This window comes from Pelophylax lessonae, assembly GCF_965119305.1.
Source record: "Pelophylax lessonae genome assembly, chromosome: 10".
NCBI lineage: Eukaryota > Metazoa > Chordata > Amphibia > Anura > Ranidae > Pelophylax > Pelophylax lessonae.
The window spans coordinates 175,495,249-175,517,000 of NC_138777.1; the positions used below are offsets into that span (position 1 = coordinate 175,495,249).

At 41.9% G+C, this 21,752-nt stretch overlaps 1 protein-coding gene across 2 annotated transcripts; it reads right to left on the reverse strand.

Moving 5' to 3' along the window:
• Nucleotides 1-1,230: 1,230 nt before the first annotated feature.
• On the reverse strand, nt 1,231-19,936 carry AGRP (agouti related neuropeptide). 2 transcript variants are annotated; one of them, XM_082269978.1, is made up of 4 exons: nt 19,883-19,936; nt 13,918-14,104; nt 11,607-11,695; nt 1,231-1,591 (listed from the first exon to the last, which is right to left on the reverse strand). In XM_082269978.1, the coding sequence occupies exons 2-4, from the start codon at nt 14,090-14,092 to the stop codon at nt 1,409-1,411; spliced, it is 447 nt and encodes a 148-aa protein (XP_082126104.1). In that variant the 5' UTR covers nt 14,093-14,104; nt 19,883-19,936; the 3' UTR covers nt 1,231-1,408. The 2 variants fall into 2 exon arrangements, with proteins under 2 accessions (XP_082126104.1, XP_082126103.1); XM_082269977.1 differs by having other exon boundaries at nt 1,231-1,594.
• Between the last annotated feature and the right edge of the window lie 1,816 nt (nt 19,937-21,752).

Genomic DNA, 21,752 nt, shown 5'->3' on the forward strand with positions numbered 1-21,752 from the left:
TCGGCATCGGCCCCGGAGGTTGCCGATATTACTGTATGTAATATTAGTGTATGTAAAATCCTAGCATCCACTTTATTAGTGTTTTATATAATGTCCAGTGTGTATTTTTGTAATCTAATAGTGTGAAATACCTTCATTACATCGCCCTTCTGTGACCCCCAGCTGTCAGTGGGGAAGGAGAGAAGGACACCAGAGCGGGAGATGTAACAAAGGTATTTCACACTATTCTAATCGAATGTTTGGCGCTTCTGTGTACACTGCAGAGGGGAGGGGCTGAGATCCTCCTCTGACAGCTATGGGGGGAGGAAACAGCAGAGTGGGAGATTAGTGAGGAGAGCCTGGAGCAGCGATGTAATGAAGGTATTTTCCACTATGCTTTTACAAAAACACACACTGGACATTATATAAAAGACTAATAAAGTGGATTCTAGGATTTTAATGACACTAAACTAGGTTCACACGGGATTCCTGGCAGGCAGGGAGGTCAGGGAAGACCGCACATTACAGCTAAAAGACCTACCCCACATGTTCAGTACCAGATTTGTGTCAAAAATTGTCTTTATTTTGCAAAACTTTATATGTTCTAAATATCGGCCCATATCGGCCGATACCGATATGCAATGGCCAAAATATCAGTATCGGTATCGGCAACGAAAAACCGATATCGGTCGATCCCTAATGCTAATAGACCGAGGAGAATCAGAGAAAAATGTACCTCCTAATTATGTGTAACAGAAAATAAAGACAAAAAGGAAACCTGTAAAATCAAATAGATTTAAACTGTATTCTAAAATAATCCATAAAACACAAAAGCCTCTATAAATTCAGCTGTTCACATTTTAATAGTGAATTTTGCTGAAATAATTTGTAGTTACATTAAAATAATAATATCCCTTTAAAAAATCTTCATATTCTGTAGTATAAATATAGTGTCTGTTTAGTAAGCATGGGATATAGGTTAAGTAGCATTTTATAGACACATTGCAAAGCACACTATTATATATTGTTTTAAGCGACCCTGTAGTTTATCCATTTAGAGCAAAGTAACAGGTTTGCTTTAGAGCAGGAAGAGTAAGATTGATATTACCAAGGAGTTGCCATTTGTCACATAGGACTGGAATTCTCTGCACTGTAAAGTTAAAATCCAATGTTGAGTTGGGTCTTACACAGCAATTTTGCAGGAGACTGCCGTGGGTTTGGGTTAGCAGAGAACCACACTGAAAGTAAATGCTCATTACTCTGCCCGCTCAACAACAAACCTGTTACTTTGCCCTAATTAGCTTTACAAGAGGTTTTATAAAGGCAAGTTAGAAATTTTTATATAGAGAAAATAGAGGTAAAAATACAATCAAATATTACAAAGCATCGCATAGTAGATAGTCCTTAGGGACCATTAGACATGTTGATGCTAATTTTTGCCTTGGTGGCAATTAGTGCTGGTTTTCCTGCAATAGCAAATTGCATTGAAGAATCGGCAGTAACAAGTTGCACATGGGCTACAGCAGGGCAGGTGGCCAACACAGGACTCATGAAGCTGGATACACCTCCTTGGAGAACGCTCTTCACGGGAAGAAAACTCCAGGGATATTGCCTGCTGGAGAGAAAAAAGAAAGTTGTGATGTGGCGCATAGCAGAGGAAGCTGACCGATAACACTGGCCTTTTTTTGAAAGGACCTGTGTGCAGAAGAATATTTGTGGGGCCTCATATGTACTACTATCTTAGATTAGCCATGCATTGGAGGTTCTGATCTTTGAACATTATTGACCAAACCTTTAGGCAAATCATTTTCTGCTTTCCCTAAGGGGACTCTGAGGCATCTGTTGGCAATTAATAGACTGGATGACTGCGCTGTTCCACCAAGATCACTTGTGTTCTGCATCATTAGCTGTTCCTTTAAGACCAATTTAATTCAGTCATGTCTTAGGATTCTTTTTACCCACAGCTTTGTTGTAAAGGACAGTTTTCTGTTTTATTCAAACTTACGTAGGGTACAGTATTTATGCATATACTATGAAAACTTATGTAAATTGGTTTTCATATATTTTCCATTGCTGACATGTTTAAAGAAGTTTTATACTTTTTTTTTTATAAATTCGTTTATTGAAGAAAATAGAAAAGGCATGTAACAAATTCCACAGAGGAATACATTGAATGACATCGAGAGAAAATAGAAAGTACATATCCAACAGTTGAAGAGCATGAAATAAGATATCGTGCTGATAAGGAACTGGAACACGAGCATGGATATCATAAAAATAACTTAATATGCCTGAGTGAACCCCTGAGAGCCCGCCACAGAGAGGAACATAGTGCAAGGTATGACATTTGGTGTAGGGACCATCCGTAAGCAACTCCCAGCACCCACCGGCATCTATCACCTGGCCGGATACAGGTGCGTGGGGGGCATCGCCCAGACAGTCACTCGACTGCTCAGCGGCCTCCGAGGGGAACTATGTAGGTATTCTCTTCAGGAAGAGGAGCGAACAGAGAACTAAATAAACACACCTAGAAGGTAAATCCAGAAGTGAGCAAGGAAACAAAGGGAGAAAGTCCAATCTGCTTCATCCAGAGACAAAACCGATTAGAATCAGTAGAATAGAGGGGAGAGAGGAAAGAAACGGGAGGGGGGAACAGAAAGGGGGGGAGCAAAAGGGTGACTGGACGGAGAAGGGGAGGAGAAGGAGGGGGGGGGGAAATCGCCCAGCCCGACACCACCCACGCCATCAGATCAATAGATCACGGTATTCCGCCGTGAACGTGAATTCATGCCAGTAGTACCAGCGCTTCAAAAATTTCTCTCTATCTCCGTGTTCCGTCGCCATCAGGTCTTCCATTTCATTAATGCATTTCACTTTATGGAGCCACATGGCCACAGTGGGGGGCTGAGTCTGTTTCCAAAGAGGGGGGATGCAGCTTTTCGCCGCCGTAAACAGAAGCGGCAGGATTGATTTCCGGTAAGACGCCCTCGGAAACTCGTGATGGTGAAGAAGGAAGAGGGCCGGGTCCATCACAAGGGGGTGATCTGTGAATTTTTGAGCGATGCGAAGCACCGAAGTCCAGAAGGGCTGCAGCCGTTCACAGGACCAAAAGACGTGAAGGTACGTCCCCTCCTCCTCACCGCATCTCCAGCACACTCCAGTACAGGTCGGGAACATCCGACGTAGCCGCGTCGGGGTGTAATGCCACCGGGTTAAGCATTTGTATCCCACCTCCTGGTAATGAGAGCATATTGAGGTTTTGTATGTGAAGAACAGTAGGCGGTCGACTTGTTGATCCGTGAAGGTCAGGCCGAGATCTCTCTCCCAACGCGCAATGTACGGAGGACGGAATGGTGCCTCAGGCGTTACCAGAGCTCTGTACACCATGGAGATAGTGTGTCGCAGAGGAGATGGGTCTGAGCAGAGCTCCTCAAAGTAGGTGAGACGTCTGGTGAACAGATGTGCCGAAGGCAGGGACCGCAAAAAGTGGAAAAGTTGGACCTGCTGCCAAAAGGACAGCGCAGAAAAGGTAGCATCGGAATGAAGGAGGGATCTAGCGACCCACTCTCTATTCCGCACAAAATGGCGAGCCTGGCTGAGTCCGGCATCCTTCAAAGACCGAAATCCCGGGCGGTCAATCCCCGGTGAGAAATCAGGGCTGTCGATCACCTGAAGAAGGGGGGACAGTAGAGAAGCCAGTTGGCCCCCGTGGCACAACCGTCTGCCGACCTTCAAAGTAGGACCAATGGTCGGATGGGTGGACAGCTCCCCAGGAACGGGGGAAGAGGTCCATAAAGAAGACTCAGGGGGAGACCCGACCGAGTGGCGCTCCAGACGGACCCACTGCTTCAGTGGACCATGGCGATACCAGTCAAGGATGCGGGACAAGTGACAGGCCTCATAATAGGCCACAGCATCCGGTAGAGCCATGCCGCCGCTCAGTTTAGGCATGCGAAGTATATGTAAGGCTAGTCGTGGGGGACCCCTAATCCAGAGAAATTCTCTGAACAGTTGATTCACCCGTTTAAGGAAGGAGGACGGGACGAGCACCGGCAATGCCTGGAACACGTACAATAGGCGAGGCATCACATTCATTTTAATAATATTGCAACGCCCAAACCACGAAAATCTACCCACGAGCCATTCGTCCAGATCTTTCTTAATACGGGCCAGCAGGGGAGGAAAGTTACACTCAAAGACTTTCTCGGGGCAGTTCGGAAGAGAGATCCCCAGGTATCGAATATGAGACGACCCCCACTTAAAGGGGAAGTCAGCCTTAAGGAGATTAGAAAGAGCTGGCGAGATCGCCACCGCTAGCGCCTCGGATTTTGTTTGATTGATCCTGTAGAACGAAAGAGATTCGTATGTGCGGAACTCTCGCAGTAAATTGGGAAGGGAGGTCATGGGTTTAGTGAGAAAAAAGAGGAGGTCGTCCGCATACGCTGCCACCTTAGGGCATTCCGTCGAAGAGACCGACATCCCAGCAACATCACTATTGGCTCGCACCGAGCGCAGGAAAGGCTCCAGGGTCAAGACAAAAATCAACGGGGAAAGGGGACACCCCTGTCTAGTCCCATTAGAGATCGCCAAGGGTTCCGAAAGAGAGCCGTTAACCCTAACTCTCGCTGAAGGAGCAGAGTATATAGCTCGGATCCATGACATTAGGCGGTCCCCCATTCCAACGTGCTCCATCGTAGCAAAGAGGAATTCCCAGTTCACCCGATCGAACGCCTTTTCAGCATCCGTCGAGAGAACCAAGGTTGGGATCCGGCGAGAGCATGCAAAGTGAACCAAGTCAAGCGCTTTGGTGGTATTATCCCGTGCTTCCCGGGAAGCGATAAAGCCCACTTGGTCGTCATGGATCAGCTGTGGGAGCAGCGGGGCCAGCCTAGAGGCCAGAATCTTAGTAAAGAGCTTTAAATCGATGTTCAGAAGTGAGATAGGCCTATAGCTCGGACATAACAGGGGATCTTTCCCTTCTTTGGCGATGACCGTGATGTGTGCTCTCAGCGAATCCGTCGGGAACATTGCCCCCTCCCCAGTCGCATTGTACGCCGCAAGGAAATGAGGGGAGAGGAGATCATGAAAGCACTTATAGTAGCGGAGGGAGTAGCCGTCAGGGCCCGGAGCCCTTCCTGGCTGCGTCGCCCCCAAAGCCATCGAGAGTTCATCAGGTCGTAGAGGTACGTCCAATTTCTCCACCTCCTCCTCTGGGAGGGAGGGGAGGCCTGAAACAGAGATATAGGATCGGATCGCCTCCCTCCCCGCCGCCCTGGAGGACACCGCCGAAGGTGGAGACAAATTATATAGAGCGGAGTAGTACTGTCGAAAGGCTTCTGCAACGTCTGCCGTAGAGTGCACCCTGCGGCCCGCGGAGGTTGAGATCTCCGGGATAAAGGTGTGAGCCCGCTGTCTACGAAGCGCACGTGCCAACAGTTTCCCGCATTTGTCTCCGTGTTCGTAAAATGTCCTCCGACACTTGGCCAAGGCCGCCTTCGCTCGAAAAAGAACCAGGGACCGGAGCTGGTCCCGGAGAACAGTGAGTTCCTGAAGAACAGCCTGTGCCTGAGATCGCTTGTGGGCCAACTCAAGTTTGCCAATTTTTACCAGGAGGTCACTCATCTGCTGTGCACGTTCCCTCTTGCGGCGCGAACCCAGTTTAATGAAAACTCCTCGCATGTAGCTCTTATGTGCCTCCCACACCATCAGGGGAGGACTATCGGTGGTAGCATTGGAGGCAAAGAAGTTTTATACTTTGATGGTGCAAACCGAAGCAGTCTTTCTTCTTCTACTGCTCAATTCAATAAATGGCAAAGAGTTCCTCAGCTATCATGAAAGACTAACTGAAACAAATGTATTTTTCCTTGAGGAGGCCATTAAAGTTGGATTTGATTACCATATATAAATACATAAATATATAAATAAATAAAGAGTAAACTTGGTGCAAAGTTGTTCACTTGAGGCCCCTTTCACATCATGGGACTGATCAGGTCCACCTATCCATTTTTCAGGCAGGCCTGATCGGGCCACCCATTCTCCTCTATGGAGAGGCAGATGTCAGCGGAGATGTGTCCACTGACATCCGCCTGTCATCTGACTCGACAAGGTCTGCTTAAAACAGACCGTCGTTTGCCATCTGTGCAGCCGGTCGGATCGGATGAAAACGGACATGCTGTCCATTTTCATCTGATCTCCCCATAGAGGAGAGCGGGACTCTGCAAGGTTGGTCTCTACACAGTCAGCAGAGACGGACCTGTTGTCCGCCTGCTCAGCGGGGATCAACGGAGGATCCCACTGAGCTAGCAGAGTCCGCCGAGCGGATCCGCCCCGTGTGAAAGGTGCCTAAAGGTCTTTTGTAAATGACAAAGGGGACATTTTCTGGAGGAAAAAAGGTTTAACCTCCACAAAAGCTGCAAAAATGTGAAATAGACTTTCTATATGAGTTAGTTCTAGCCAGTTGTGTAGATTGTTTCAAAAAATGCAGGATGATTTTCTAAATGTAGAAAAAAATGTAACTTGCTATTAAGTAATACCTTTTATAGGCTCCATGCACATTAGCATGTTTTATAAGCTTAACAAATGTGAGAAAAAAAATGCTGGATAAAAAATGCTGATAATGTTTTTGTGCAGGCTTTTAGTAGTGTTTTAAAAGCTTTTAGAAGCTTTTAGGAACATTAGCATTGTATTAGCATTTTTACAGTACAAAAAAATGCTCCAAAAACTATTTTTTTTTTTTTCTGCTCCTAGACTCTGAAGTTTAAAAAATGCTAATCATCTACAATATTGTGCATGGACACTATTTTAGCTTCTAGGAGCAGAGAAAATGCTAATAACAGCTTCTAGAAGTTTAAATAAAACGCTAGTGTGCATGGAACCATAAAGTAATATTGCTGATCCAGTCTTCCTAGAACAGTTGAAGCTGTTACAGCTGCAAAGGTGGGCCAATTCAATATTGAATCCTATGGACTAAGAGTGGAATGCCATTAAATGCATGTGCTTGTAAAGGCGGGTGCCCCATTACTTATTAATATTACTACTATACTAATATTTAACTAATATTAATACTATGAGCTACAGAAGACGCCGTGATTGGATGGCGAAACGCGTCTAGAGATTGGCTGAGCGGACCTGACGTCACTTCCGGCCGGTGAGGCGCACGCTGCGAGAGCAGCAACCACCGAGCCGAGTTTCCATGTCGCTTTTGTTTAATGTTTGTTTGTAAGTATCATTCTTTATGCTTAATAAAACTGAGTGGAACGTACTTCACCATGTTTGGCCTCTGTTCTTCTATCTGAGGACATTTGAAGCAACAAGGACTACATAAAGGATCCATTCCAACAGGATTGGCGAGGCAAGCTGCCATGCATTACTAAACTGCTGCTGACCGAGCGTTTTGTGGTGAGTATGGTGTCAAGAGCAAGGATTTGGCTTTGTTTCTCATGATAGCTCTACTTGGAATAGAAAGGAACTGTACAAAAAAGATGGTTTGCATCTTTCTCTCAAAGGAACAAATGTACTTAGTGAACAACTCCAAGAATTTGCGAAAGAGTATTTAAACTAGGAAGGGGGGGCAAAAGAGTGGAATTACAAGAGACCAATTGCCCCCCGAAACAATGCCAGAACAGGTCAGAAGCACAGAGGTTAAGAAATGAAAAGCTCAGAGTCCTGTCTACAAATGCTCGCAGTTTAGGTAAAAAAATCAATGAACTTGGGTCAATTATGGCATCTGAGAATGTAGATTTAGTGGCTGTTACGGAGACATGGTTTAATGAAAGAAATGACTGGGACATAACCATACCAGGGTACTCTTTATACAGAAGAGACAGAGAAGGCAAGAAAGGAGGAGGAGTGGCCCTGTATGTGAAAGATAGCATTAAATCTAACCTAATACAAGTTGGTGAAGCCAACATAGAGTCAGTTTGGGTTATGTTGCAGTTTGCTAATCATGCAGTAACTCGTGTAGGTGTGATATATAGACCACCTGGTCAAGTCAAAGAACTAGATGATCTACTAGTTGAAGAAATAGCTAAAATGACAATGAAAGGAGAAGTTATCATTATGGGAGATTTCAATCTTCCAGATATAAACTGGAAAACCAAAATAGCAAGTTCTACCAGGAGTACAGATATTCTAAATTCCCTACTGGGGTTGTCTCTGCAACAAGTGGTTGAGGAGCCAACCCGGAGGGAGGCCATTTTGGATCTGGTATTCACAAATGGGGATTCGGTATATGATGTCATTGTAGGCGAAACCTTGGGATCCAGTGATCACCAGTCAGTGTGGTTTAATATAAGAACTGTGAAAGAGTCACACCACACAAAAACAAAAGTTTTAGATTTTAGAAAAACAGACTTTTCAAAAATGAAATTAGTCATAAATGAGTCCTTATCAGACTGGTACGGATTACATGGAGTCCAGGAGAAATGGGACTACTTAAAAGGTGCATTATTGAAGGCAACAGAAAATTGCATTAGACTTGTCAGTAAAAGCAAAAAAAGGAAGAGACCACTGTGGTACTCAGCAGAAGTGGCCCAAATCATTAAAAATAAAAAGCTAGCATTTTGTAATTATAAAAAAACCCAGAGCAATGAAGATAAGGAAATCTACAAGATTAGGCAGAAAGAGGCCAAGCAAGTTATAAGAACTTCTAAAGCGCAGGCAGAAGAAAAACTAGCTCAGTCTATGAAAAAGGGGGATAAGACATTCTTCAGATATATAAATGAAAAAGGAAATTAAAACAAGGAATAACTAAATTAAAAACAAAGGACGGAAGGTATGTAGAAGAGAATAAAGGGCTAGCCGACTGCCTTAATGAATACTTCTGTTCAGTTTTTACAGAAGAAAAAGGAGAAGGACCTCCACTTGAAAGGATGACTAATGAATCGTTTGATGCATGTGTCTTTACAGAGGAAGACGTTCTAAGATTGCTGTCTAAAGTGAAGACAAATAAGTCACAGGGTCCTGATGAGATACACCCAAAATTATTAAAAGAGCTTAGTTGGTGAGCTGGCAAAACCATTAACAGATTTATTTAACCAATCATTAGTAACAGGAGTCGTCCCGGAAGATTGGAAATTGGCAAATGTCGTGCCCATTCACAAGAAAGGTAGTAGGGAGGAATCGAGCAACTATAGACCAGTGAGTCTGACATCAATAGTAGGCAAATTAATGGAAACCCTATTAAAGGATAGGATTGTGGAACATCTTAAATCCCATGGATTGCAAGATGAAAAACAACATGGGTTTACTTCAGGGAGATCATGTCAAACAAATCTTATAGATTTTTTTGACTGGGTGACTAAAATAATAGACGGTGGAGGTGCAGTAGACATTGCATATCTAGATTTTAGTAAGGCTTTTGACACTGTCCCACATAGAAGACTTATCAATAAACTGCAGTCATTGAGCATGGACTCCCATATTGTTGAGTGGATTAGGCAGTGGCTGAGTGACAGACAACAGAGGGTTGTAGTCAATGGAGAACATTCAGAACAAGGTCATGTTACCAGTGGGGTACCTCAGGGATCTGTGCTGGGACCAATTTTGTTTAATATCTTCATAAGTGATATTGCAAAAGGCCTCGATGGTAAGGTTTGTCTTTTTGCTGATGACACAAAGATATGTAACAGGGTTGATGTTCCTGGAGGGAAACGCCAAATGGAAAAGGATTTAGGAAAACTAGAAGAATGGTCAGAACTCTGGCAACTGAAATTTAATGTGGATAAATGCAAGATAATGCACCTGGGACGTAAAAACCCAAGGGCAGAATATAGAATATTTGACACAGTCCTGACCTCAGTATCTGAGGAAAGGGATTTAGGAGTAATTATTTCAGAAGACTTAAAGGTGGGAAGACAATGTAATAGAGCAGCACGAAATGCCAGCAGAATGCTTGGATGTATAGGGAGAGGTATAAGCAGTAGAAAGAGAGAAGTGCTTATGCCGCTGTACAGAACACTGGTGAGACCTCACTTGGAGTATTGTGCGCAGTACTGGAGGCCATATCTCCAGAAGGATATAGATACTCTATAGAGAGTTCAGAGAAGAGCTACTAAACTAGTACATGGATTGCAGGAAAAAACTTACCAGGAAAGGTTAAAGGACCTTAACATGTATAGCTTGGAAGAAAGAAGAGACAGAGGGGATATGATAGAAACTTTTAAATACATAAAGGGAATCAACTCGGTAAAGGAGGAGAGCATATTTAAAAGAAGAAAAACTACCACAAGAGGACACAGTTTTAAATTAGAGGGGCAAAGGTTTAAAAGTAATATGAGGAAGTATTACTTTACTGAGAGAGTAGTGGATGCATGGAATAACCTTCCTGCAGAAGTGGTAGCTGCAAATACAGTGAAGGAGTTTAAGCATGCATGGGATAGGCATAAGGCTATCCTTCATATAAGATAGGGCCAGGGATTATTCAGAGGATTCAGATATATTGGGCAGACTAGATGGGCCAAATGGTTCTTATCTGCCGACACATTCTATGTTTCTATGTTTCTATGTTTCTATGAGTACATTACCAAAAGGGGGGAGCACCCTGAGTGATCAACACAGCGGAGTATTAGCATTTATCAGCACTTGAATGGACATTTATGAACTGTTTCATGCTTATTATGCACAACTCACTAGCACTTTGATGGTCATGTTTTATAAATATTTATTTTAATAGTTATATGAATTTGTGATCAGTGGTCTTGCATCTTGAGAAATTTGCACATCCCTGGTTTGCACATGTTCACATATTAATTGATATATTTGCACATTTTGATATTGAATGATTTTAAGCAGCGCTGCAACACTGGTTTCACAATATTAATACTATAGTATTAATATAGTGTATGTAAAACATTAACATAAAGTGTCTTTACTGTTTAAAATCCAGTAATACACTGTCTCACCCTACTCTGCACATGCTCAGTTGCTCTCTTCTTAGGCACTGCCGAATTTTTTAAAGGCTGAACCGCTGACCGCCTAAAGATTAATTGTTGTTTGGGGGCTCTGGGCTTCAGCAAAATGGCAAACGGGAGCAATGCCAGAGGCCATTTACAGCACAAACTAATTTTGGTAACATAATTATTAAATATGGAATGTTTTTTTTGCTAAATAACATTCATTTTATCAAGTTGTTATGGGTAAAGTTCCACTTTAGGAGCGGTGGGAAAGAGCAGGTTTCCAATTACAGGTTATCGATTTTGCTAACTTCTTGGAAATGTCCCCCACTGGCAGCCAGATAAGTGCAAAGATTCGTGGAATCATAGGGTGATCCAGTAATGTAATACCTCCTCCAGGGGAAGTGCTACTCAGATATTCTGTGGTCCGTGTGCTTATGGTATATCACTATTGAAAATGTGCCTTGTTGACAAACATGATCTTTTCTACCCAAAAAAGTATATAACCTGAAGCATATGTAGGGCCACTGCTGTAAACCATCCAATTCATGCGTACCCCACCCACAAGTGGAATATAAACAGGATGAGGTTGCTTGGGAAGATAATACCTTTCATTTCACTATACATAAGGATCAGAAACTTTTTGGAAAAAAAAAAGGATCAGAAACTTGTGAGATCTGTTTATAACAATGCAGGAGGTATATGACAATATAAGGTACAGGTATATAAATTTACCCTTGGGTCCAGCAGACTATAATCCTCTATCAGGTCATCCTGAACTGCTCCTATGTCTGTTCGGAGAGCCTCTGATCCTTGCAAATTTCCTGAAATATGACATTTTATCAGCATTTAAAACAGCATTGTACTATTTCCAGGAGCACATGGTTAGTAGCTACGTGTCCAAACATCTCTTGTTTAATGGTTTAACTCTGGAGAGTAAAGCAACCCTGTAGCCATAGAAATATATATATATATATATATATATATATATATATATATATATATTATTTTTATTTAATTTTTTTGGCATATATTTAAAAAAGGTCAGTAAATACTTACTTTTCCTTTTTCCCATGCCCCTGAACGTTGGTATAATTTTGTGAAATCCTCTGCTGAAATCTTAAAGTGGTATTGAACCCAAAACAAAATATTTAATGTACTGTAGCTTACCAATCATTAGATGTGGTGGTTGCATTAGTTCTTCTTTTTTATTCAGGCTTCAGGCCTCCTCTGTTTTCACCTGGCGATCTGGCCAGTAACACACAGCCTTCGCTCTGGATGAAGGAGCACAGGGGCACCTTTTGGACAGCAGAATTGTCAGTCTAGTGGGGGAGGAGTGTTAGATGTACCTTTAGGGGGGAACCTCTGGGGTAATCAAAAATGGAGAAAGATCTGGGAGTCTTAGAAGAAGATAGACTTAACAATAGCATGCAATGTCAAGCTGCAGCTGCCAAAGCTGGCAGAATATTGGCATGCATAAAGAAAGGGATGTATTCCAGAGATAAAACTATAATCCTGCCACTTTATAAATCACTGGTCCGACCGCACCTGGAGTATTCTGTTCAGTTCTGGTTGCCAATCCTCAGAAGGGATGTGTTGGAGCTGGAAAGAGTCCAGAGAAGGGCAACTAAACTGAATAGGGGATTGGTGGACCTTAATTATGAAGAGCGCTTACAAGCGCTTCATTTATTCTCCCTGGAAAAGAGACGCCTGAGAGAGAGGACATGATAGCAATTTATAAATACCTCAATGGTAATCTCAACATAGAAAAAGGACTATTCAGTTGCAAAGAATGTATGAAGACACGAGGCCATACAATGCGATTAGAGGAGAAGCGATTTAACCTCAGACTACGCAGTGGGTTCTTTACAGTAAGGGCTACAAGACTGTGGAATTCTCTACCACAAATGGTAGTTACTGTGGGGAGACTAGCTACTTTTAAAAGACCTTTGGACGTGCATCTCAAGGATAAAAACATTTAGGGATATGGGAAATGAATACGTCCACACACACCTACACAGGTTGAACTGGATGGACTATTGTCTTTATTCAACCTTAACTACTGTGTTACCAGCAAATTTAGATACACTAAGAGTCGGTTCACACTAGCGCGACTTATCAGGCGACTTGTCAGCCTGACAAGTCGCGCTCCCTCGCGGTCCATTGACTGCTACAGGACCCGTTCTAATAGGAGCGACACAAGTCGCTCCGACTTAGAAAAAGGGTCCTGTACTACTTCGGGGCGACCTCGGAGCGACTTGCATAGACTTCCATTATGTAAAGTCCCTGCAAGTCGCTCTGAAGTCGTGGTACCTGGTAATGCACAAGTCGCCCCCGAAGTAGTAAGGAGTCGTGTCGCCTCAGTGTGAACCGGCTCTGGCAATTTGAAGACAAACTCCAGCTCACTCTTTATAAGCGGTTACAGCAATCCGTTTTTTTTTTTTTTTCCCTTATGGGATAATGGTTTACATACTGTGAAAAAAATAAAAGCTGACCATTGTAAGCACTCTTGTCAGTGTTAAATTGTTTGTCTCTATAACTGATACATTCTGCTGGGGAGCTTGTTCTTTTGAAAGACAAAGACTTACTGGCAGAATCACCAGATGAAAAAATGAAAGCCTGAAAAGAAAACAAATTTTAGCCATGACTTCTAAGAATTTGTAAGCTGCAGTATAATAAATAATGCTTTTGGGTTTATTACAACTTTAAGGGAAACTGACACTCCATGAAGTGTTGATATCTCCTGGGTTCCCAGCTGCTCTCACTGGCTTATCCTGTATCTTGTAGTAGGTAGAGAGCTGCATTGGAGATTGACACTTCCAGAAGTGTCGCCTTCCCTGTGAATTTCAGCAGAAGATTTCTCAGCGCCAGCAGCATCGGGAAAGGCAAGTATCTACAGACTTTTTACATGTATGCCATGGCTTAAAATATTTACCGTAGTGACAGGGTCACTTTAACTATATAAAAATCTTGCAAAAAATATTACAATTGTAAACATTTTGGTAAAGCTTGTTTCCATTAGAAAAAAAAGGTTCCTATCTCTTACCTGGTACAACCAATCCAGATTCTCTCACTTTGCGTAGTAAACCTGGGTAGTTGTATCTGCCATTGTTCGTGTCAGAGTTAATATCTTCAAACCGGCCATTGCTAGAGCCGGAGGTGAGCATTGCTTGAATTGCCTGGATGATGGTCACACACAGCAGCACTGTATTCAGCATCATGGCTGGAGACGACTACACAATAGAAAAGATATATGCTCAATAATTATAAATGACAGCAAAAAAAAAAAAAAGTATATGTTCTATAAAACTGTAGTTGTATACTTTGTGTACAGTGTGTAAATTTTGCCACTCATCTAAAAAGAAAAATGGTTGTAACAGATCTGAGGATTGCTTCCAATGTTTGTGCAGTGAAGATATAACAAGTGAGAAATAACAAGCAGGTATGGGCTTCTTGTATCTCAAAGAGCTTTCTCAGCATGTTCAAAGATCTCTGCAATCAAAATCAGGGGTCTCCAAAATTTTCTGAACTTCTGAGGGGGCCAGACTGTGGTTAACATGAGTCGAAAATGCCCTGGTGTAAATGGGAGTAAACCATGCCCCACCATTGGTATTAGTGGAGGGAATATTGCCCCATTGTTGGTATTAGGGGAAGAAATAGTGCCCCATCATTGGGAGGAACAGTGCCCCATCATTGGTGTTTGTGAAAGCTATAGTGCTTCATCATTGGTGTCCGTTGACGGAATAGTGTCCCATCAATGCTGTCAGTGGTGGGAATAGTGCCCTATTGTTGGTATCCATGTCAGGAATTATACCTCATTGTTAGCATCAGTAGAAAGAACAGTGCCTTGTATCAGTGGGAGGTACTGTATAGCACCCCAAGGGCCTGATATAGACAATCAAAGGGGCCACATCTGGGCCAAAGTTTGGAGACTACTGATCTAAATAATGATTTTATCCTTTTCTCCATATATAAAAGATTACTTACAGAGCTTGATCACAGTAGTGCAAAATTGCTTCTTTTAGGCCCCATTCATACCCGAGTGTTTTGTAGCTTGAAGCTCCAAACCATTTAGGGAGAAAAAAATTAATTATTCTCTATGGTGGTGGTTCACATCTCCACTCCAAAACACCTGAAGCCAAATGCCTGAAGCTCAAAGAAGTTTTGGAGCTACTTTTGTAGCTTGATTCGGGCAGACTGGTGCATTTTTGCAATAGCTGAAAGCAGAAACACATTGCAACAAAGGATGTAATCTATCATAGTTTTTTATATTGGCTAATACAGAATTGCCAAAGCTCCAAAATGCTTAGAAAAAGCTGTACAAAAATGCTCAAAAACAAAACGTCCAAAAAAAAGAGGCAAAAATGCAACTCTCAGGTGTGAATTCAGAGACCAATGTTAAAAAAATTCTTACCGGAGGCAAACATTGAGGCTGCCACATTCTATTCTGAAAAATCAAGTTGCCTGCATGTTATGCTAGTGCATTAATTTCCATAGTCACTAACCGATGTAGCGCCCTCCTAGGTAGGTGCTAGAGTGAGTGCATATCGTTTTTGGTTTCTCTGCTTAACTGGGAGACAGCTAGGCAAATGTATGTGTTGTCTGCTTAACAAAGAGCTGTGATTGTTTAGTGAGGTGTGCTCTGGTGCTGCTGAGGCTGTCTTGATGATTCACACTGATCCAGTAGCAAATGAGTATACTGGATAGTTGGGTATAAACCTGGCAGATGAGCTCATGGATGTCTATACAGCCCTGGCCAATTAGAAGGTGATGAGCCCCAAGTCCTACTGGGTAAATGTATTTTTGTCTGAAGAACACATGGGCTCGGGGTCTTCCCCTACAAAGAGAGGTCCAGGAAGAGAGGGGGTTGTGGCCTCTCCCTGCACAGGCTGCCATGCAGCCTCAGGTGGGTAACCTGAGGGCCTGAAACACTGAAGCTAAAACCCATGGTTGTCTTGCAAGCTGACTGAGGTGAGGGTCTCTACAGAGCCTGTCTGGTATCACAGAATAAGGGGACCTGCGGCCAGGACTTTGTGAGTACAGACCCCCAAAGGGATCCTAGAGACTGTTGTTAAAATCCCCCTCTTTGTGCTGGAAGTCAGCTGCTGGGTGCAAGCTAAAGGGGACACTGGCTAGTGTCTTTTGGCGCATTTCCACTGCATGGAACTGAACAGTTCGGCTCGCTTTTGCGCTTTTCCACTGCATGGTACCGTATGGTACGATGTTGGAACAGTTCGGTACGGTACTGTATGGCTGCGCTTTTCCACTACATGGAACCGAACGGTACGGCTCCCTTAAACAGTACCACCTCGGTTGTGGTTCCAAGAGGGCCATACCGGTACCATATCCCACAATCCTTTGCATGCAGCCTTGACTGTTTGTCACTACTAGCCACTGATTGGTCAGAGAATCGTTGTTATCTCACCCACTTACCATTAGTTGGAAAAGCTAACCGTACCAAACCGCACCGAACCGTTCCAACACCGTACCATGCAGTGGAAAACCAAACCGAGCCAAGCAGGGCCGAGTGGAGCCGAGCCAGTACTTGCAGTGGAAAAGTGCCATTAAAGAGGCAAAGTTCACTGAGTTCCAACTGCTACAAAGGGACTTGTTCATTCCATACAGGCACTGTATGGTTATACTGATAATCTGCTACACCGTTTTATTGAGAGAGTTGTCCTCACCTGTGAATAGTTAATTTGGAGTATCCTACTAAATCCCTTCTCCTATCCAAGTTCTCCAAATAAAATACAAAAAAACTTATCCCCTAGACTGGATATTGAAGACAATGAGTGGAGGAGTGTGTGCACCTGGCTGTGTGAGGAAAGACCCTGTAAATGGATGTTGATTATTCAGTGGGAGACCTGGCACAAATAATTCAAATGTCTCCTGCAGGGGTAGAGCTACACCCATAATATGTAATCAGCATTAGCTAATAAAAAAATAAATACTTTGTTATTATGCAGTTTTACCCTTCTGCATCAACCCATATAGAGTGTCATTTTGTTAGTGTTGATCTCAGGCAGGAGACAGGTCATCTTCTATGGAGACCTTACAGCCTGACATTGGAGTGGCATTTCTGCTCTCGCAAGGGGAAAATATAAGTGAATAGCAGCATGCACACCTATTTCCCGGAGACGTATGGCTGTACTATTATAACATTATGATGTGTTTGGTCAAGTTGTTTTTTTTTAAGTTCATATTTTTTTAAACTGTAGTCTAATATTTGTTTACTATATTTTAACAACCTTTATTTTACAAAAAAAACCTTTTATAAATCTCAAGTGATTCCCAGAGCACTAGGAGTTACCTAAAGAGGCAGCACAGAAAAGGCAGCCTGCCATTGGGTGAAAGCAGGGTTTAAGAAATATTGATAAGAGGCACTGGATCTAGCGTTATGCCTGGTACACATGATAAGATTATCGGACAAATAAACGTCTATTTTTTTATATATTTTTTTATTTTTTGCATGCTAGTCTCATATTGAAAATGAAGAGATTACTAAAGTGACAAATTCTCGTACGACAGAATAAAAATGCCGAAGTGATGTAATGGGCTGTGTACTGTATTTTCGAACAAAAACTGTACTGATTAAACGAAAATTGCATGATCTGGTATCTTACATGAAAAATGTTTGTGTTTGTCCTATCAGATAATATCAACAGGGGAATGGTCTGGTGCCATCAGTAGCACACCTCCATCCCTATATATATATATATATATATATATATATATATATATGTGTGTGTGTGTGTATATGTATGTGTATATATATATATATATATATATATATAATATATGTGTGTGTGTGTATATATATATATATATATATATATATATATATATATATATATATATGTATATATATAGGAAAAATTGGCCCACAGGACTTTAAATGAGATGAGTACTATCAGATAATATCAGCTGAAATGTTGTGATCGGCTCTCGAAAGCTGTGCACCAACAATTTGAAAGCAGTATTTTTCGTAAGATTTTCTGATGTGTACGGGCCATTACTTCACATAAAGTATGGTCTTTTGTTAGAAGGGTAAAATGCCTCTGGTTAGTCTGCTCTCTAGCTAAAGTAGCTAAACATGTACAAAGGAGACTACAGCTTCACTTTCTGGGTTAAAAGGAGAACATATAATATTCATATGCAATATGAAGTTCTGACCCACTAAAAAAAATAACAAGTATAAAAAATAGTTTTTAAGCCATATTAATAAACAAAAAAAATACTAAACCAATATACATTTTTTTTAAGCATAGAAATTATTTTTTTTATAAATGCCCATTCCTAACTATTACTATTTAAATGTGTATGTGTATGCAGGTATCTAACCTAAAGAATATGGAAACCCAGAATTTCATATTACTGATATGAGCCTGTTGTGCCATGTACTTGTATATAAAAGAATCCTGTTCTCCTTGTATTGCTTCCTTTGTGCGAAATCCCTGGTGGCCACACTAGGCATGAACGCACAGTGTGGTCAGTGTTCTGGTTGTGCTGGGAACTCAGCCTGCTCTCCTCCAATGATCAGACTGGTGCTCAACCCCCCCCCCTCCCAGCAATTCATTGGGTAGACTAGTATGCTGCTGTTTCTCCTCCTCCACCTCGCTGAGCTCCTCATGAAGCTAAAAACAGAGGGTATGTGATCACTTATAAAAAAAGAAAAAGAAAAGGGGGAAAAACGTATTTATAATGTTTTTTAAAGTTTACACAAATGTGTTTATTTTTTAAACTGAATGGGTTGTTTTAAAAGGTGAGGGTTTACATATACAGTAAACCCTTGCATTGCGAGCATAATTCGTTCTGGAAACATGCTTGTAATCCAAAGCACTCTTATATCAAAGCAAATTTCCCCATAAGAAATAATGGAAACTCAGATGATTTGTTCCACAAGTCCTTCAGTTTATAGTCTATATACAAAGATTATAGCAATGTGATAGGTTGTGTAACCATAAAATGTCCATCCACAATATGCAGCCTTCCCAAGGGGATTAGAAGCAAAATCTAGCAGAGCTACAGAATATAAGGGAGATGAGAGGCGCCTCTAAGTGTAGCAATATGGTTACATTTAATGAAGGTTCAACATTTAGCAACTCACATGGTTGATGATTAAAATAGGCACACCTAAGTATGCAGGCATCCGGGTTAAAGCTGTCCACATTGACTATCTTCTGAACCACCGGCTCTCACCACTGTCAGTCTGCAATCCTGACCAGGAAGAATAGCCTGCAGTAGAGTGATCTGAAAGTGAGGCTTTGAATCACTCTTGGAGTGCAGCGTGGAAGGGATGATGAAGATGGCTGTGCAGAAGATGGTCTATGTGGACAGCTTTACCCCAGATGCCTGCATTCTTAGGTGTGCCTATTTTAATCATCAACCATGTGAGTTGCTAAATATTGAACCTTCATTAAATGTAATCATATTGCTACACTTTAGAGGCTCCTCTCTTCTTTTTTATACATGACGCTACTTGTATATCAAGACATCACTTGTATGTCAAGTCAGAATTTATTTTAAAAATTTGCTTGTCTTGCAAAGCGCTCTCAAACCAAGTTACTCTCAAACCAAGGTTTTACTGTACTTCAAAGGCAAATTAAATGCTCACATGGAAAAGTATCCTTAGGTGCTTCCAGGGAAAAAGGGGGCATCTTTGAAATGTGTACAGTATATCCCATGTTTACATTTTGCTCCTGACTTGTACAGAAGAGTAATAAAATTAAAGCATTGTATTCCAGATCCTCCAGAAATGCTTTACAAGCACAAAGCAGCAGCAGAAGACACAAATGTCAATTTACACAAATCCCAAAATTGCACTGTTCAATGGCTGCATTTCAACTGCTTTTTAGCATGATGCCCATGTATACACAACTAATATTTTGAACCCTAGGCATATAAAGGTATTTCGGGGGAAAAACATGGAATTGAAATGCACCTGCAGACAATCGGCTATTTACATATTCCTAAAAAGCAGTATAAAAGATGTAAAACAAGCCATTACTGACCTTTCTAGCTGCTTGTAATGTGAAGTAATTAGTTCTCAAATAATTTTGATTGAAGATCACCGCAAAGACAATGAAGTTGGGTTTCAGTTGGTTCTTAAAGTGGAACTTTAGTCAGAAAATGAAGTCCCGCCAAATCACTTCAGGCTGGCCCCTTTTGCAGGTCTAGCTATATAAAACCATAAAAATGAGTGCCAATACTGTTTAAAATCCAGTAATACTGTCTCACATGCTCAGTTGTTCTCCATTTTTAGGCACTGCTGAGGTTTATAGTGGCCAATCTGTTGACATCCATAAAGCGGGATTAAACCCACCTATTCTTTACAGCCAAGGAAACTGCTTCTGTTTGATCTGCAACTAGGGTTACCACCTCATTCCATTAAAATGGAACACATATGGATTACACAGGTTCCGAGGCTGATTAAGGTGGTAATAAAAAATCACTTGGTGCCTTTTCTGCACTATATTAGCCTCAGAACCTGTGTAATTCATATGTGTTCGGGTTTAAAGGGATAAGGTGACAACCCTAACTGACACCGCCATGGTGCTGCACATGTGATCAGTTATGACACCAGTAAGGTTGCCAGTTCATCACTTTAAAACCGAACACATATTAATTGCACAGGTTCTGTGGCTGATTCATGTGGTAATTAAACTCACTTGGTGCCTTGCTTGCATTAAATTAGCCCCAGAACCTGTGTAATTCATATGTGTTTGGGTTTAAAGGGATAAGGTGGCAACCCTATACACCAGCCATTTGATGGTTTGACAGTTTGGTTAAGGAAACAAGAAGATGTGAAAGTTAGCAATTCCGGCATTCCATGAATGTAACTGTTTTTTTTAAACTGTTAAAATCAATGGGTTTAGTTCCTATGATTTACTGCTGTTCAGGGGCTCTGATCTTCAGGAAAATAGCAGCCTCCAGCAAGAAGAAACAAGAGAAATGCTGGAAACAAGTTACGGCACATGCTAATTTTGTTAGCATAATTATTTATGTGGAAAGTATGTTTCTTGCTAAAGAACATTTTTTTTTATCAAGTTGTTAAAGTTCCATTTTAAATGGTTTGTTCAAAAATAGCCTATGCAGTCAAGAAGCCCCAGTAGTTAGCAAACTAAGGGTGAACTCATACTAGCACTTTGAACTGGTCCGGGGGTGGTTCAGCCCCTTTATGCTGTTTTTTTTGTGTAGTATGAGTTCTCCGAACCGTGCCCATGAACAGGTAATTGAACCACACCCAGGACCACTTGGAAAAGCTGGTCTGATTTGGTAGTTTTCTGCAGTGTGAGTGCAAACCATTCCAAGGGACAGTTCTCTCCATAGAGAACAGTGTAATAAAACAGGAATTGCTGGTTTGGTTGTCTGTGTCCCGGGGCCACTTCTTACAATCCAGTGTGAGTACAAACCAGCATGGGAGTAGGGAGGAAGGACAAGTGGACCCAGCCACAGTTCACGTAAAAAAGCCCCAGTGTGAGCACACCCTAAGCAGCTTTAAAAAAAATCTTCATGAATCTGTCTGGCATACCTGTAAGCCATCTGTGCCCCCACCTAGCCTGCCTGAAAAAATCCCAATATTCTCCACGGCTTTGTCCTGTTGCCAAGATAAGACCGCCATTGGATGCTCGCCACCAGCATCACAGGCTCAGAGCCCTGGGCATGCCCGGCGCCAGGTTAAAAACACCGGCTATGTGTTTACATTAGAAGACTTTGCTCCTCACAGAAGCTTAGTTTTTCTTGAGCATTTTGTGATCTTTAAAGACAAATTTCTCCACAATACCTATAACTAGAGGGATGAATGACGGCTTGTTTTAAAGCGATTTAATGGCTTGCTTAAATATGTAAATATGTGCATAGTTCACTTTAACCACTTGCCGA